This window comes from Plecotus auritus, assembly GCF_963455305.1.
Source record: "Plecotus auritus genome assembly, chromosome: 5".
NCBI lineage: Eukaryota > Metazoa > Chordata > Mammalia > Chiroptera > Vespertilionidae > Plecotus > Plecotus auritus.
Window position 1 is genome coordinate 144,594,764 of NC_137776.1, and position 17,050 is coordinate 144,611,813.

The following is a 17,050-nucleotide window of genomic DNA, read 5'->3' on the forward strand; positions in this document are numbered from 1 at the left end:
AGAGGGATAGCTGGTGTGGGACAACCTAACAGTGAAACACCATATAACCATTAAAAAGACAAAAGCAATTTTGAGTATGATGAAAAGGTATCCAAGTTATATTAGGTGAAAAAAGCAAGTTAGAGAACAATGTAGCATGATTCCACTTTTGAAAAAAAAAAAAAAGCCAAAATATATATGCATATATATACATATATTCATTTAAAGGTTTTAAAATACATACACAATAATCCCCCTTATCCACAGTTTCACTTTCAGTTAACCATGGTTGAAAATACTAAATGAAAAATTCCAAAAATAAACAATTTATAAGTTTTAAATTTCACACCATTCTGAGGAGCATGATGAAATCTCGAAATATCCCACTTTGTCCCACCAGGGACATGAATTATCCCTTTTTCCACATAGCAGAATCTATGTGGAATAATTTATGAATGACTTTTATCTTATTTCTGCAATTGCATTAGTGGAATTAAAATGTGCAAGCTCTTTTACATATTTTATATCTTATATCTTTTATTTCTTTGTGTTTTCTATAGTATATCCACCAAAAATACATTTTTAAGAACAGACATTCTATTTGGGACACACCATATTTTTAAGATCTGTAGGAAGAATAAAATTAAAATATAAAATATAGTCTTATAGCATTCTTAATGCTCATGCTTTATCCCTTTTTTTGCTTCATAAGCACATGCATTTCTTTTTTAAAAAGTATATATTTTTATTGATTTCAGAGAGGAAGGGAGAGGGAGAGAGAGATAGAAATATCAATGAGAATCATTGATCGACTGCTTCCTGCACGCCCCCTAGTGGGGATCAAGCCCAAAACCAGGCATGACCAGGAATCAAACCATGACCTCCTGGTTCATAGATGAACACTGAGTCATACCGGATGGGCAGCACATGCACTTCTTAAGCTTAACCATAATCTAAAGCTGTAGGCTAAGATTTAGTGTCAAAAGTTAAATGTCTTTAGTAGTTAAGTCATTACTCTTGATAATTCAAGATGAGAGATGAGGCCAAACTATAATGGAACAGAAGAATTTGGAGATAGTGGTGTGAACAAGTGTATTTGAGGGCAACTTTATAAAACAGCCATTTATTCCCTGAAAGATCACATTGAATGAGCAGAATGACAGAAATTGCTAATTTTATTTAGTTTATTATCAGTTACTATTTTTAAGCTGAGCAAAATTTCACTAAAAAAAAATCTCATTTATTTCTGTTGTAATTATCAGCAACAGCAAAGTTTATTACTAATGTAATTTTGCATATGTTTGCATGTTTTTAACGTCTTCTAGCCACCTTTGTGAGTATGCCTTTGTGATGGGACAGAGCTGGTACGATTATCCCACTTTTGAAAAGAAACTGTGGTCATAGGAGACAAAGTAGTTGTCAGGTCTCAGCTCATCTTCAAGAATAAATGCTATTAACTGGTTTCCTGAAGATATTCTTCTGGAACAAGGGAAAAAATGTACCCAAGAGTACAGACGGTCAGACGAAACTAATACTAAACTCTATAAAGCAAGTGAAGGTACCTTTAACCAAGAGATCTTCCTCATTTTCAGGCGCCCCATCCACATGTCCGTCAGTAGCATTTGGGTACAAGTATGCGAAACAAAGGGCCGTAGCCCTCCAGACACGGCCAGTTTCAAACAAGTATAATTGCTCCAGTTCTTGAGTTCATAGGTCAGCAGCTTCATGGCCATTCTCTCATTCTGCTTGAATGCCTTTTCCAGCACGTCCAAGGCAAGCTGGCCAAACTGCCTGTAAGGACACAGTGGTGAGTGACCAAAACAAATGCAGGTGAGAAGCCCGGAAACATTCGAAAAGATAAGATCCGAGACTCAGAAAAGACCGACACGAAAGAGCAGCCAGCCATTTAATGATCTCAGTTTCAGAAGCAATTGTAAAGGGATTGCCGCTCAGGAAATGGATTGTTGTCCCTTTCCTGAAGGAACAGAACTAGAGGGCTTACTTCCATGTGGCAGAGAATCTGTCCACACCAGGAGTGCCTGAGCTACGCCTGGAAGAAGCCACTTCTCACCACAAAACAGGCAACACAGAGCTTGGTGAGGACTCCCTGATAAGACCTACTGAAGAATTTTTTACGGAAAATACTGTTCAAAACTGTCTAGCAATAAAGGAAAACTGTAGAGCTACTTTTTAAAAAAGATTTTATAAAATATATAGATGACTTGAGGAAGAAACCAGACCTAGAGACATTTTTTCTGGAATTTTCTGGAAGGTTGTTTTCACTGAAAAGTAGACGTTGTCATTCTCTGGAACTTTTTAAATCAAAATTATGAAAGTGTTTCTATTAACTTCAGCTTCCATTTTTCCTCACTACTATAATGCTTTCATAATAAAAAAAAATCAAAAAACATTTCTAACTTTTCTATCTTCCAACATCACACTCTGGTTCTTTAATATGTAATACACTTATTTGTTTTTCTGCCTGAGAGATACTTAAAGTAAACCACAAGTTTGAATTTAACTTAGTATCCAAGAGTTTGAGAGTTGAGAGGGACTTTCTAAATCATTAACTGGACATTTTGCAATGAGGAAACTAAAGTCCCAAAATCTACTCAACTGACTTGCCCAATTAGTAGACAGCTGCACTAGAATTAGAACCCAAGGCTCCTGACTTGAAGTTCCATCTCTCTTCCCTTTATTCCACAAAGCTCCTTAAAATATCTGAAAACCTTATTGATAGGCTAGTGTGCAAAATGCCAGGGCAACAGGTCCACTCATCTCACAAGTTCTAAGGTGAGGGAGATAAAAGTGTCTAACCGTTCTAAGAACTGTCGATGTTTAGTATGTAGTGAAGAGAGAACTCCTACTTTGAATAATTTTTCATCTCTTCCGAGGCATCATCCACCATGTTGCTCTGCTTAGCCTCACGGGCCATGGCTCGGTAGAGTATATAAGCAATCACCGCCTTGACCATGGCCTCCTCTCCGTGCTGCCAAAAGAACATGGCCATCTTCTGCCTTTTCATCAGCACAGCCCAAACCAGCAGGTCATTGTAAGGGTAAATAAAGCCAGTAGACTCAGGGTCATCGGATATATTTTGTTCTTTTGACTTCTTCCTTGATTTATGAAGGACTATAGGCTTTTCCTGTTGGAAAATAAAATAGGAAAGGTTTCCAAATACTCAGGTACATGATGGCCTACCTAATGAAACAAGTCAGGTATCCTAGAGATGGAAATAATAATAATAGAACTTTAGACCCCACATATAAGTGAAATCGTATCGTATTCTAAAGAACAATATAAACAAACAACAGAAACAGGCTCACAGATACAGAAAACAGAAAGATGGTTGCCAGAGGGGAGGGAGGGCTGGGGGACTGGGTGAAAAAGGTGAAGGGATTAAGAGGTGCAAATTGGTAGGCACAAAACATTCACGGGATAAAAAGTACAGCATAGGGATTATAGTCAATATTGTGATGTGTGGGGCCAGGTGGGTACTGGAAATACCCGGGAGGAACGCTTTGTAAAGTGGTTGTCTGACCACTATGCTATACACCTGAAACTAATACAAAGTAATATTGAATGTAAATTGTAATTTAATAATTAATTAATTAATTAATTAATTGTCAAGAGCAGTTAAAAAAATAATAGAACTTTATAAACTAGAAACCAAAACTTCGGCATCTAAAAGTAATCTATTGGTTGTTGTATCTAATAGTTCCAGGGTCCCTAAGCTGAGATACACTAAGTTCATTTAGTACAACTTAAAACACTACACCTTTGGAACAGAGCCACTGAATATAAGATGACTTATAATTTCCCAAGGAAATGGACTGAAAGAACAAACTGGATAAGTGGCAACTATTAAAAAAAACTCTAGCCAGTTTGGCTCATTGGATAGAGCATCGGCCTGGGGACTGAAGGGTCCCAGGTTTGATTCCAGTCAAGGGCATGTACTTTGGTTGCGGGCACATCCCCAGTAGGGGGTGTGCAGGAGACAGCTGATCAATGTTTCTCTCTCATCGATGTTTCTAACTATTCCTCTCCCTTCCTCTCTGTAAAAAATCAATAAAATATATTTTTAAAAAAACAACTCTAACCTCACCTTACAAATGATTCATATTCCCTTAGAAAAATGTCATCAGTGTTGCCAACATGCATCCAAATAGATTGGTTTTAAGTTTTCTTTATTTATTCTGATTATATTCCTCTAGTGAGGGGAATGGGTAATGATGAAATACTATTCTCTACCTGGTAAGCCCATCCTTTATAGCTCATCTCAAATGCTGCTCTCTAACCTGCCATGTTCATCTGTAACACTGTGTATGTGTCTCAATAGCAATGTCCATCATACTGCACTATGGATATTACTTTGGGGAGGGGAGGACCATTTCTTAATTATCATTATATTTTCCCTAACCCACTTGCAATCCAAATTCAATCAAGCACCCAACATAGTGCCTGGAAACTAGTAAGATTCAATAATTCTTTTTTATTAAATGGGGGGGGGGTAATAGCAAAAATTATAACAAGCTTCCTCTATTTCTATAAATAGTGTATTTGTTGATGATAATTAAGGGTAATTTTATTTTAAAAGATTTTCAATCTAGGAGCTGTGGACAGCTAATCTCTTTCAGCCAATATAGGAACCATTTATATGGAAACTCTTGAGCAACTCATTCATCCCCAGAGGCAAGTGGGACTGAGGTTGTATAGCAAGAGGGAGACTAACCAAAAAAAGAGGGAGGGGGATAACAACGTTGTGTAAATGTGTGTGGGTGCACACATTATCATTTCCATACTGTAACATTAAGTTAAAATTAATCTTAAAGCCTCAAAGGGGAAAAATTAAGATGCAAAAGAATAATTAAAGAGAGAAGTAAAGGAGAAGGAAGTAGTCATATCCAATTAGCCGCAGGGAAAGGGTATGAGGGTTTGGTATTGGGTTAACAATTACATTTTTCATACCATCCCATGGACCACCTTCCTGAGTCACCATCTGGACCAGGTGGCAGTAGGAACAAGGAAGACAGGCTGATGTGCCAAGCCTGGGTATTATTTAGTTCCCAATGCTCTGTCCCAGGCCTTTGCTCATTGTTACAAGGCATCTCTGTGATGCTTTAATTTGCACCATCTGTTTATGGTAGTTGTAAATGGGTCCTCTATTTGTATCTCCCTTTCTCTAATTTTAAATGAAGAAATGGTTTCAGTATGCAAGAATAATTTTCTTTTCAAGCCTAAAAATAAGTAACAGTACCTTGAGTTTGTAAGGCTGGGCGGTTCTAATGAACTGGGAATGCAGTGTGCTTTCTGCAGATTCCTTTCTATTTCCTGAGGAGCATCTCCGGGGAGCAGAGGGCTGGGAAAGGCTCTGAGCAAAGCTGGTCACTCTCTGGCATACAGTATTTTATTTTTAAAATAAAACAAAAAGGGAAAAAGAAGATTATAATGATGACAATTAACATTGTATTTTTAATCAGGAATGAAAAACAAATATAGTAATGTGTCCTACCAAATATCCCATGGCATTTTCTCATCCGTGATTAATAAGTAATCATTAATCAGATTAATTGCTCACTGACCCAAAAAGAGCCTCCCATGATCTCCTTCTTATTAAGGGCACTGTTATTTCCTAACACCTTAGAAAACGTGCTCTTTTGTTCCCTATTATGGATCTGCATTCCTCCTCAGTGTGGAAATTCCATTAGAAATCAATGGATGTTCCATACCTCGAACACGCTCAGAACAGGCAATAAAGATACACAGTTCTGATAAGGAAAAGTCCCCACTCACAAACAGCTGCAAGGTTAAGCTTAAGTTAGAAAGTTATGGAATTTCTCCACGTGTTATATAAGATCGCCACTGGAATTCCAGTGGCTAGGCACAACAACATAAGTCATTGCATGAACCTTTAATCAATGAGAAAGAAAAACAAAGAGAAGCATTCATAAAGGGACAAATATAAAATTTATTATATAAACCCTAGGCTATGAACTATTTTATTTATTTTTAGTTTCTGTTTATGGTTATAAATTAGACAGAAAAGTGATGGGGTGAAGACTTTTTAAAGCTAATACTCAACTTATTATTATTGTGATAGACAATAATTTAGTACTAGAGGCCCGATGCACGAAGATTCATGCAAGAATGGACTTTCCTTCCCCTGGCTGTCGCACCACCTTCGCTCTGGCCCAGAGCCACCTTTCTGCCTTTGCTCCAGCCTGGAGCCGCCCTTCCGCCTTCCCACGCTACCCAGAGGCCCAGAGCAGCTGAGGTGGTGCAGAATGCTGCTCCGGGCCTCTGAGCAGCGTGAGAAGGCAGAAAGGCGGCCCCAGGCCCACCCCTGGCCACTCGGTGCCCGTGTATGCAAATTAACCTGCCATCTTTGTTGGGTTAATTTGCATACTCACTCCTGATTGGCTGGTGGGCGTCAAGAAGGTATGGTCAATTTGCATATTTCTCTTTTATAGTGTAGATCATCAGTGATAATCATGAGAATTATTATTAACAGTTACTCGATACCCTCTATGAAAAAAAACTAAAATATGGGTTTTTCAGATATTATTTTATTTAGTCCTTTTGATAAATTTACAAAAGGAGTATTGTTATTCCCCTTTTATAGATAAGGAAACTGGCACACAGAGAAGTTAAGTTTCTTGCTCAAGATTACACAGCTACTAATGAGCAAAACAAAGATTCAATTCCAGATCTCTCTGACTCCAAATCATGTATTTGTAACTCCATGATCTAATTTATGAGGCAACACAATAAACTCAGTACTTCTTCACTAGAAAATAATCAGAGAAATGGGTCATTTCTAGAAAGGGCACTAGGACATGGGCCTAGCCTGCTCCCCCCGGGACTGCACCGAGGCCACAGTTAGTCCTGGTACCGGCCACTGATAGCCACACAGCAAACTGTATTTTGTTTAAATGAAGAAGCTGACAGTGTATCCCTATGCTTTTGAAATTTCAATAAAGAACACTTTCTCTGTGCACATTGGGTTTTTTTTGGTTTTGTTATTTCATTTCCTAAAGCCAAGTTGGGCTTTCATGTCACCTAATTCTTTATGAATAAAGGTCAAAAGAAACCTTGGGCAGCTTGATATTCACGTGATCTTAGTCCCAACTCACCTTTCCAGTCTCATCCCTCTCCACCTCCTGGCACTTCCCCAATGACAAAGGTCTCCTTATCACTACAAAAACATCCCCTGACATCCACAGCATTGTGCCTTTCACTGTCTCTGTTCTGCTCAAAAATGCCCTTTTCCTAACATTTCAATTATCCTCTAATAAAAATTAGGCTCTTCAGTTTACTGCTTGGTAAAGGCAGTTCTAAGAAACAAGCAATGTTTTATCTGTTAGCCAGTCTGATTCCACATTCCTAGACTTTTAAAACTATGATGACAATAAAATATTTACTTTTAAGTACATTCTGCATGCATCTTTCAATATAATCCCCACAGTTGTCCCAAGTTTGTCACCTCAAGACTATGAACTACTATGAGTTTATAGATAAAATCCTATTAAGCTTTAGACTTCCCGTATTTTCAAAAGAAACAGAAAGAAGGGAAAGAACTGGTCATCTCTCCCCTTAATCTTTTTCATCACATTAATTCTATGTCAGTATAGCACATATTATAATCTGTGCTGTATCATGGCCAATTATCCATACATCTTTTCCCTCTATGAGTTTCTAAACTCCTAATTGTATGTCCATCCCAGGCCAACATGCCAGCACAGTACCTCACATACAGCAAATACTCAAAAAATGTTGATGCACAGAATGCCCATTTTAGGAGCTATTCCCATCTGAACCTCCCAAGCCACTTTTATGAGCTATCCTTAATTTTCTAGGGTCTTTTCAATTGTGCTACCTTGTGTTTTCTGTAGAGATTGTAGAGGGCTCTGAAATTTTTTCTAGTGTAGCTGCTGCGATACGCTCCACCAATGAGGTACTCTATTACCAATCCAATGTCAATCAGTGTTATTCTGTAGCCTGAAAGAAGGGTATGCTGAAACAAAAACATGTAATCAATTATAACTTTCAGTTCTCTTTCTCTACTTTTCTGTGCCATTAGAGCATAACCAAATCAACTGCAAAGAGATAGAGCCATACTTTTCAATCATCTTTACAAACTCATCAATTAATATGACCAGCTACTGATACAAACTCCTTGTTGAGATGGGAAAGGATATTTAGCTTTAATATGGTTTTAGTTTTGTAGACAGTGAATGTCTGCTTATATGTGCTCCTTCACTCTCTTTTTCTCTCTCTCATGCACGCACATACTTTAGAATACAATACATTTAAGTATAGTATTAAAAATTGTTTTTAACTGGAAATAACATAACGACTACAACAGAACTAATATTGCTGGAAGATATATTGAATGTATGTGATCAAAAATTAACAATAGGTTAAATCTTCAGCCTCTCTCTTTATGAAAATGGCTATAACACTTTGCATTGTGTTGGCAACATCATACGCAAAACAAGAATACGGAAGGAAGTAGAACACATAGAAATAAGAAACATAAAATGGCAGAACCAAATGAGATGTCCAAATATAAGGCTGTGCCAAAACAAATGTTATGGTTGGTAGGAGAGCCTAGCAACAGATTTCTAAGTACCTGGATCTTGTCTAAATGAAACTTATTTCAGCCCCTAAAAACCCACCGTACTACCTCTTCAAAAATGTTATTTCTAAAGTGTAATTCACAGGACATTTTTAAAGGCACAAAGAGCACTGAACAAGCTCTCTGTGAATAACATTCATGAGGCATTGAACAAGAAATAAGGTGATATATATGTATAGATGTAAATATGTAAATGATTTAATTTCCCTTTTTCACATTCATAATTTATGTTTTTCAAGAAATGATAAAAATTATGCTCTTATTTGCTGCTGGGTTAGAGCCTATTTAACCTGTTCCACTCCTTTTTGTTCAGTTTACTGTGATAGAATCCGAGTTTAAGGAAATAATCCAAGGAAAAGCATTTTGATCTATCACAAATCGAAGCAAACTAAATTTACATCAGCACAGACACTTTTGCTTACTACTAATTTGACAGCTAAATGTCTTCTTCTGCATCCTTCCCTCTGGCTCTCCCACCATGTCAATATAACCAGAAAGCCTATACTCTCTCCATCAAGGGTATAAGACCTCAGAAAAATGTGGAAAGAACTTCGCAAACTCATCATGGATGGATATTAATCATGGTGACAAATAAAAGGCACTCCCAGTGTTCTGCACATGTGAATAAAAGTTCCTAGTAATTAAAAGAGAAGGAATTAATGCATAAACATCTGTTAAAGTTGAGAAGTTTTGGTAAGTAATGGGACAGATTATTTTAAATCTGACTTCACTCAAAGTTCAATAAAAATACAATCAGCAAATTATGAGGAAGGGTACAGAGCAATGGGGTTCATCCTAGTCCCCTAGAACAATGCTTAGACTAAACAAAGAAGTGAGGGCCTCCAAGCTATCACCAAGGTATCATTAACAGTCAAAACAATAATAACAAAAACAATGGAAATCACATGTCCAGGAAGTGTATTTTTAACAGATATTATTATCATCATTGGCAATACTGCTGTACCACACTGAGCTCTAGTTCTGATTAGAAGTTTTATGTGTCTCTGGTTGATATTTTATGAGAAAATAATTATTAGCTTATGATACTTACTTGGTGGATCAAATCTTTTAAAACACAGAGTAAATTTATAAAAGTGTGCTTTGGTGATGAAATTTTTCAATCACTAGCAAAGAGGGTTGGGGTAGGTGATTCACTAGAAGATCCAAATCTACATTTTACAGAGCAAAATCTGGTGAAACCTCCACCAAAACCTAAGGCAATGCATAAAGAAATGTGCACAACTTTGTAACTAGGCTACCTGTTTTACATCTCGGACAAGATGATGCAAGAGCATATTAGTAGGTCCTTGTTTCTGTAATAAAGAACAAAAGGAAGAATTTTAATTGCCTTTTAATTACCGGGGCGGGGGAGGGACTTTATTTCAGGATGCATAAATATCCAGAATACTGAAAATTTTCTTTAACATCTTTAGGAATGCAGCTTAAGCCACATTAATTCTAAGGAAGATGTTTCCCAAGAGAAGATATAAATAGACTGAAATACTTTTCAAAGCAAGATGTATGTGTATAGGACTTACTTTATTTGTAACTACCCTTTAACATATATAAACCACACAATTACAAGTCCCATCACACAATTACTTTCCATCAACAAATATTTATTGAACACTTACTATGTTCAAACAAGTTTCTGAGACAGACAATGAAGAATGTAAGTACTTTCTCTGCAGAGTTTTTACAGTCGAATAGAAAAGAATGAGTATGCCCTAGCCAGTTTGCTCACTGGATACAGCATCGGCCTGCAGACTGAAGGGTCCTGGGTTCAATTCCAGTCAAGGGCACATGCCCAGGTTGCGGGCTCGATCCCCAGTAAGGTACGTGCAGGAGGCAACCGATCAATGATTCTCTCTCCCTCTCCCTTCCTCTCTGAAATCAATAAAAATGTTGTTGTTGTTTTTTAAAAAGAAAAGAATGAGTACTTACACAGAAAAATAACCAACAATATGAATATGTGTGTACTCGAGTGCTGAAAATAATTTGTTCTATAGGGACAGGTCAAAAAGACAGGACTTGAATAGGGCTTTAAAGAAAGGCTAAGATTCAAAGGACAAGGAAGGACATTTCAAGAAAAGTGCATGACTGGAACAACTAGTGTTTTTACAATGAGTAAGCCAGTTTAGTTACAATAAGGGGTGCATTGAAAAGTTGCAGGAACAGAATTTTAACAGAGGCCTTAAGATGCTTTCAGTAATTCAATTAAACTAATTTATTCTTATTCACATCTGTGGCATTAATTATGGTCTTACTACGATATTTTCTTGAGTTAGATTATACCTCTATTCTGTGTAGTTAATGGTGGGAAATACATAAATATCCCTAGGATCAAATGGAATCGGTAAGAATAGTTCTTTGGTTGAAAAGTCTGTCTCTCTATAAGCTATATTTACACATGAACATTCAAGAAGACTTGAACATTCAAGCTAAATCTTAAGGTAAATTTTATTTTTTTAATTTAATTTTATTGTTTGAAGTATTACACATAGTAATACATATATCTCCTTTTTTTCCCCATTGACTTTCCCCCAGCCTCCCCTACTCCCTGTCACATGCCCTCATCCCATTAAGGTAAATTTTAAAGAAGATTGATGAAATGTTCCAATACTCACTGTATTATAGAGCTCTTCCAGTCGAGGGATGGTAAGAAAGCGATGGAGGTTCACTCCATATTCTATTAAGAGCTTCACAAAATCCACCCGATCCATCACTAAAGCATCTAACATTGCTTGTTCCAGTGAGCCAGGCTTCAAAGGGTAGAAATACATAAAAGATATAAAGACAATTAAGAAAGTAGAAATAACTAAAAGATTGAGCTCAAAACTATACCAACAGAGTAAATACAAAATACAATCTTATTTCAGCACCCAAATGAAGAAATACTGTAATGAAAAGTGAACCTGAAGACATAAAGGACATCTTGAATAAATTTGCTCTTGGGTGGGAAAACTGACTATTATAAAGATCTCAATACTTCCCAAATAAAAGTATAGGTTTAATGCAATTCTAATAAAAGTCCACTTTGTGGGATTTTTTTTTTTTGTAAGTTGGCACAAAAGTTACATTTAAACTGCACCTAGCTTTTGGGTATAAATGATACCCAAAAGTATAAAAGGCAATTTAAACACATCCTACGTAAAACTCCATTAAAACTACAGTAAAGGAATTTTTTTTTTTTAAGAAATGAATCCACTAATACAACATTCTGAAAGTTGGAAAGCAGATGGTGAAGTGGTAATTGACTTAGCAGTCTCCAGAAAGCCAGAAAGTGGAAGCCCCCAGAAATTGAAACTGAAAAAAGTCAACAACCAAACAAGCCTATGCCACAGAATTCTGGCAGCACTAGGATGAAACAAACGCACGGATGCTGAATTTTTCATGTTGGGACCTTCCCAGTCCTCTTCCTCCACTTGACTTCCATAACACTAGCAACAAGGCTTTACCTTGGAGGCAGGGGATTGCAGGATTCTTTTCTGTTATTGTGACTAGTACAAGAGAAAAGATATGAATGTGCTGACTGCTCAGGTCCACCAACAAATGGCAGCCAGATCACCCCGCTGTGAAGCGTAAACCTAAAGGCTTAGAATTTCTCAAGAACTTTCTGTCTTCCACTCTTAAGTAAAAAGTCCAGACAAACCAACCACAAAACATCCACTAAGAGGAATCAGGCAATGAGGAAAAAGAAAACTTCTAAAGAACCATAATTAAGAGGAGAAATTGAGATGGCAGCATAGGTAAGCACCTAAACTTCTGCCTCACACAACAATTTCAAAACTACAACCAAAAGACAGAACGGACACCATCCAGAACCACAGGAAAGCTGGCTGAGTGAAAATTCTACAACTAGAAGGAAAGAGAAAAGCTCACAGAGAATTGGAGGTACGGCAAAGGGTCTTTGTGAGCGCAGAGAGGAAGGGCGGCTGAGAGCCTGGCTGACTTTCTCTGGCAGGAGGGGGAAGAAAGCCCCCGACTGCACTGAACCCCAGTTCCAACTGCACTGAAACCCAGTTCTGGGCAAAACCCCGTGGATCCAGGCTCATACAGGGCGAGTCTGGACTGTCAGGTAGAGAGAAAGGCACCCAGAGACTCTGAGACCCGGGGGAGACCCAGGGGAGCCCCGGCGGGCAGGGGTCTGGAGGTGCGCACACAAGTGTGCACAAAGACTGCGAAGGTTGCCACAGGCTTTCCCTAGCAGAAGGGAGTCGGAAGCTCCTGACTGCACTGAACCCCAGTTCCAGGCAAGCCCCTGGGGACCCACGCTCTTGCGGGGGGAATCTGGACTCTCGGGCGGAGACTCGGGAGCCGGGGAAGGCAGAGGTCTGGAAGCGCGCGCGCAAGGGCAGGGCTGACAGGAAGCCAAGACTGTCTGCTCCGCCCTGAGACTCCACCCCTTCCAAGCTGAGCACAGAGGCTTTTGCAATTTGGCAAGTCTAACCCTATAAGCCTGTCTCCAGCACCGAACGTCTCCCAGTGTAGACACAGCTGATCCTCACAGCCAACTGGCCAGGAGGTCAATTCCTCCCAGTGATACCAACAACAATCAAGACTTAACTACAACAAGGCTGTACACACAGTCCACAAAGGGGTGCATCAAGAGTGTCCACCTCAGGTTACCTGGGGAGGCTGACCCACTGGGCCATATAGGAAACCTAGCACACAAAGCTACCCTACCAACTCAGGGAAGCAGTGAAAATGCGGCGACAAAGAAACAGATCACAAATGAAAGAAATGGAGGAAAACAAACGACTGGATATAGAATTCAAAACCACGGTTATAAGGCTTTTCAATAATATCCTAGAAAAGGCCGATAAATATAATTAGACCCTAGAGGATATGAAAAAGGACCAACTAGAAATTAAGCATACACTGACTGAAATAAAAAATATTATACAGAGACCCAACAACAGACTAGAGGAACGCAAGAATCAAGCCAAAGAACTGAAATACAGAGAAGCAAAAAACACTCAACCGAAAAAGCAAAAAGCAAAAAAAAAATCCAAAAAGTTGAAGATAGTGTAAGAAGCCTCTGGGACAACTTCAAGCATACCAACATCCGAATTATGGGGGTGCCAGAAGAAGAGAGAGAGCAAGATACTGAAAACCTATTCGAAGAAATAATGACTGAAAACTTCCCCCACCTGGTGAAAGAAATAGACTTACAAGTCCAAGAAGCACACAGAACCCCAAACAAAAGGAATCCAAAGAGGACTACACCAAGACACATCATAATTAAAATGCCAAGAGCAAAGGACAAAGAAAGAATATTAAAAGCAGCCAGAGAAAAACAGTTAGTTACCTACAAGGGAGCACCCATACGACTGTCAGCTGATTTCTCAACAGAAACCATGCAGGCCAGACTGGAGTGGCAAGAAATATTCAAAGTGATGAATAGCAAGAACCTACAACCAAGATTACTCTACCCAGCAAAGCTATCATTCAGAATTGAAGGGCAGATAAAGAGCTTCACAGATAAGAAAAAGCTAAAGGAGTTCATCACCACCAAACCAGTATTATATGAAATGCTGAAAGGTATTCTTAAAGAAGAAGAAGAAAAAGATAAAGATAAAAATTATGAACAACAAATACATATCTATCAACAAGTGAACCTAAAAATCAAGTGAATTAAAAACCTGAGGAACAGAATAATCTGGTGAATATAATAGAATCAGGGACATAGAAAGGAAGTGGACTGATAATTCTCAGGGGGAAAGAGTTATGGGGGGGAAGAGGCCGGACAAAAATCGTACACCTATGGATGAGGACAGTGGGGGGGAGGTAAGGGCAGAAGGTGGGGTGGGAACCGGGTGGAGGGAAGCTATGGGGGGATAAAGGAGAAACAATTATAATAATCTGAATAAAGATTTATTTTAAAAAAATAAAGAAAGAAAGAACCATCATTAATATCCTCAGAAATAAAAGAAGATATTTCTATTCAGGGTGCCATTAAAGAAAAAAAAAGATAAGGAACAATTTGCTCTTAGAAGTTAATGGCCTGCTACCAGAAACAAACAAACAAAAAAAAGCTACCTGCAAGTCATGAAAATTAAAGCTGAAGAAACCTACCAAGGAAAATGCACATTAGATAAGAGAAATAAGGTAAGATTAGAGAAGCCATGGTCCAACATTTAATTAATAGGAATTCCAGAAAGAGAACAGAGAAAACAGGGGAGGAAATTCCCCAGAATAGAAACACATGATTGCCAAATTGAAAGCACATGGTCAGCATAATGGACCTAAAGACTCAAAATAACACATATATTTGTGAAATCACAGAACACTGGAAAAACGGAAGATTTTTTTTTTTTTTAACTTCCAGAGGAGGGAAAAATGGTCACAAAGGATCAGAAAACAGAAAGATTTTTACTTCTCAACAGCAATGCTGAGTATTAGAAGCTACACATTCAAAATTCCCTAGGAGAGTTACTCCCAATCTAGAATTAAAATATATTAAAACATGTAAGTCCTCAAAATCTTCTATACTCCCTTTCTCAGGAAGTTACTGAGTTTGGTGAATGATGCACACCACCAAAATAAAGGAGTAAATTAAGAAAGAGGAAGATAAGAAATACAGAAAACAGGTGCTTGACAAAGAGGGATTCCCAAGACGATAAAGGATGAGTCCAGCACCAGGAACCGCAGGCAACGAGTCCAGACAGCAGCAGTGAGGACTACAGGCAGAAGTGTTGAGCTGTCTCTAAAACTGATGAATCAGAAGACAGCAATATGACTCATTGTAGTAGGCAGTTAGGCATGAGCTGAGCAAGGACAGTGGACCAAGTATGGAAGGTCACCAGGGAGGAAAATCCCAGGTGCCTAGCAACAGACTGTTGTAGGGTGGGATCTCATCCCCCAGGTAACCTTTTATCCCCTTTCAATTTCACTGGTTATATGGGGTTTGGACCCTCCCCTGACCTTTCTTCTTCTTGCATGTCACTAGTTAGGTGGTCCACCCCCTTAGAAGAGGAACAAGGGAGCCAGAACATAGCCTCATATGACCACCATACAAGCTCTTGCATGACCCCTCCCTTAAGCATTAAGACCTCAGGACAGCCCTGGCCGGGTGGCTCAGTTGGCTGGAGCATCATCCCATATACCAAGAGGTTTCGGGTTCGATAACCGTTCACAGCACATACCTAGGTTGTGGTTTCAATCCCTGGTTGGGGCATGTATGAGAGGAAACTGATCAATGTTTCTCTCTCACATCAATATTTCTTCCCCCCCCCCTCCTTTCTCTCCAAAAAAATCAATAAGAACATATTGTGTGAGGATTAAAAAAAAAAAAAAAAAAAAGACCTCAGAACAATGAAGTTCTGACCCGCATAAAATAATCTTACGAACAAAGCCTTAGGTTTCCTGACCACAGAGACCAAATTTTGGTCAAACTAGAGATAACATATAGGCTTCAGTTATATTTCAGCTCCAGGTTCAGAAAACCAGCAAGACCAGGTGGAGTAATACCATGGCTTATCTCAGGACCAGTTGTGATGACTAATGACTCCCTTCCCTGGCGCTGACCAATCAGTGGAGACCACAACCCTGAAGGGACACACCTGGAAAGCTGATGAATATTCTATTGAGATCCTCCCCTGGGAACTCCCCTAAAATGCTCACCCTTAAAAGTGCTTAGAACAGAGAACCCAGCTCAGCTCTCTCTTGAGCATGCCTACGCCTTTTCCCATCCCCTTATTTCCCCAGCACACTCAAATCTTTCCCCCCTTTTTCTTCCCCCAGGTACATATATCCTTGCTTTTCTCCTAAGTTCCAAGGGCCCTTCTTTTGCTGCTGTAGTTTGTTTCCTGAGCCCATTTCATCTACAACTCACTTCTACCTCTGTGACTTTCTAAATAAACTTTCTCTTAAAGTTTGAGTCTTGACTGAATTCTTTCTTAGCCAGAACTCAAGTACCAAGGTTGCTGAACCAAGGTCCAATCTGACTCAACCAGTCTAACACCTGGTGCCGTTTCACCAACATTATTATTTAGAAACTAGAGACCCGATGCACAAAAATTCATGTAAAATTAGGCCTTCCTTCCCCCGGCTGCCAGCACCGGCTTCCCTCCTCTGGCCACCAGCAGGCACCCGGGACCCGGGCTGGCTTCCCCTGGGCTGCCCGCAGGCACCCGGGACCTGGCTGGTTTCCCTCTGGCCCCAGCTTCATCAGGAAGGACGTCTGGAATGACATTCGGAAGATGCCTGGTCTAATTAGCATATTACCCTTTTATTATTACAGATATGGAGGTTTATAAGTATCAGAACAGTAAAAAATGTCAAAAGTACTTGGCTCTTGGGGTTAGCAGGGAAAGAACTACTGTGTGTTTTTTAGCAGACTTTTGGTACCATTTGATGTTTTAAATAATATGTATGATTAGTTTGACCCCAAAATAATCTGCCTGTCATATGGTAACAACTGTAATTTTT

General features: G+C 38.9%; 1 protein-coding gene across 1 annotated transcript in view; it reads right to left on the reverse strand.

The window, feature by feature from the left end:
* TRPM6 (transient receptor potential cation channel subfamily M member 6) overlaps nt 1–17,050 on the reverse strand; it is a gene marked incomplete at its 5' end in the record, with an annotated part of 118,948 nt that overhangs the window by 60,458 nt on the left and 41,440 nt on the right. The window contains 6 exons of the mRNA XM_080668407.1: nt 1,542–1,770; nt 2,847–3,124; nt 5,237–5,371; nt 7,856–7,993; nt 9,877–9,930; nt 11,245–11,379. Coding sequence (XP_080524533.1) covers nt 1,542–1,770; nt 2,847–3,124; nt 5,237–5,371; nt 7,856–7,993; nt 9,877–9,930; nt 11,245–11,379 — 969 coding nt within the window. The remainder of the gene's footprint in view (nt 1–1,541; nt 1,771–2,846; nt 3,125–5,236; nt 5,372–7,855; nt 7,994–9,876; nt 9,931–11,244; nt 11,380–17,050) is intronic.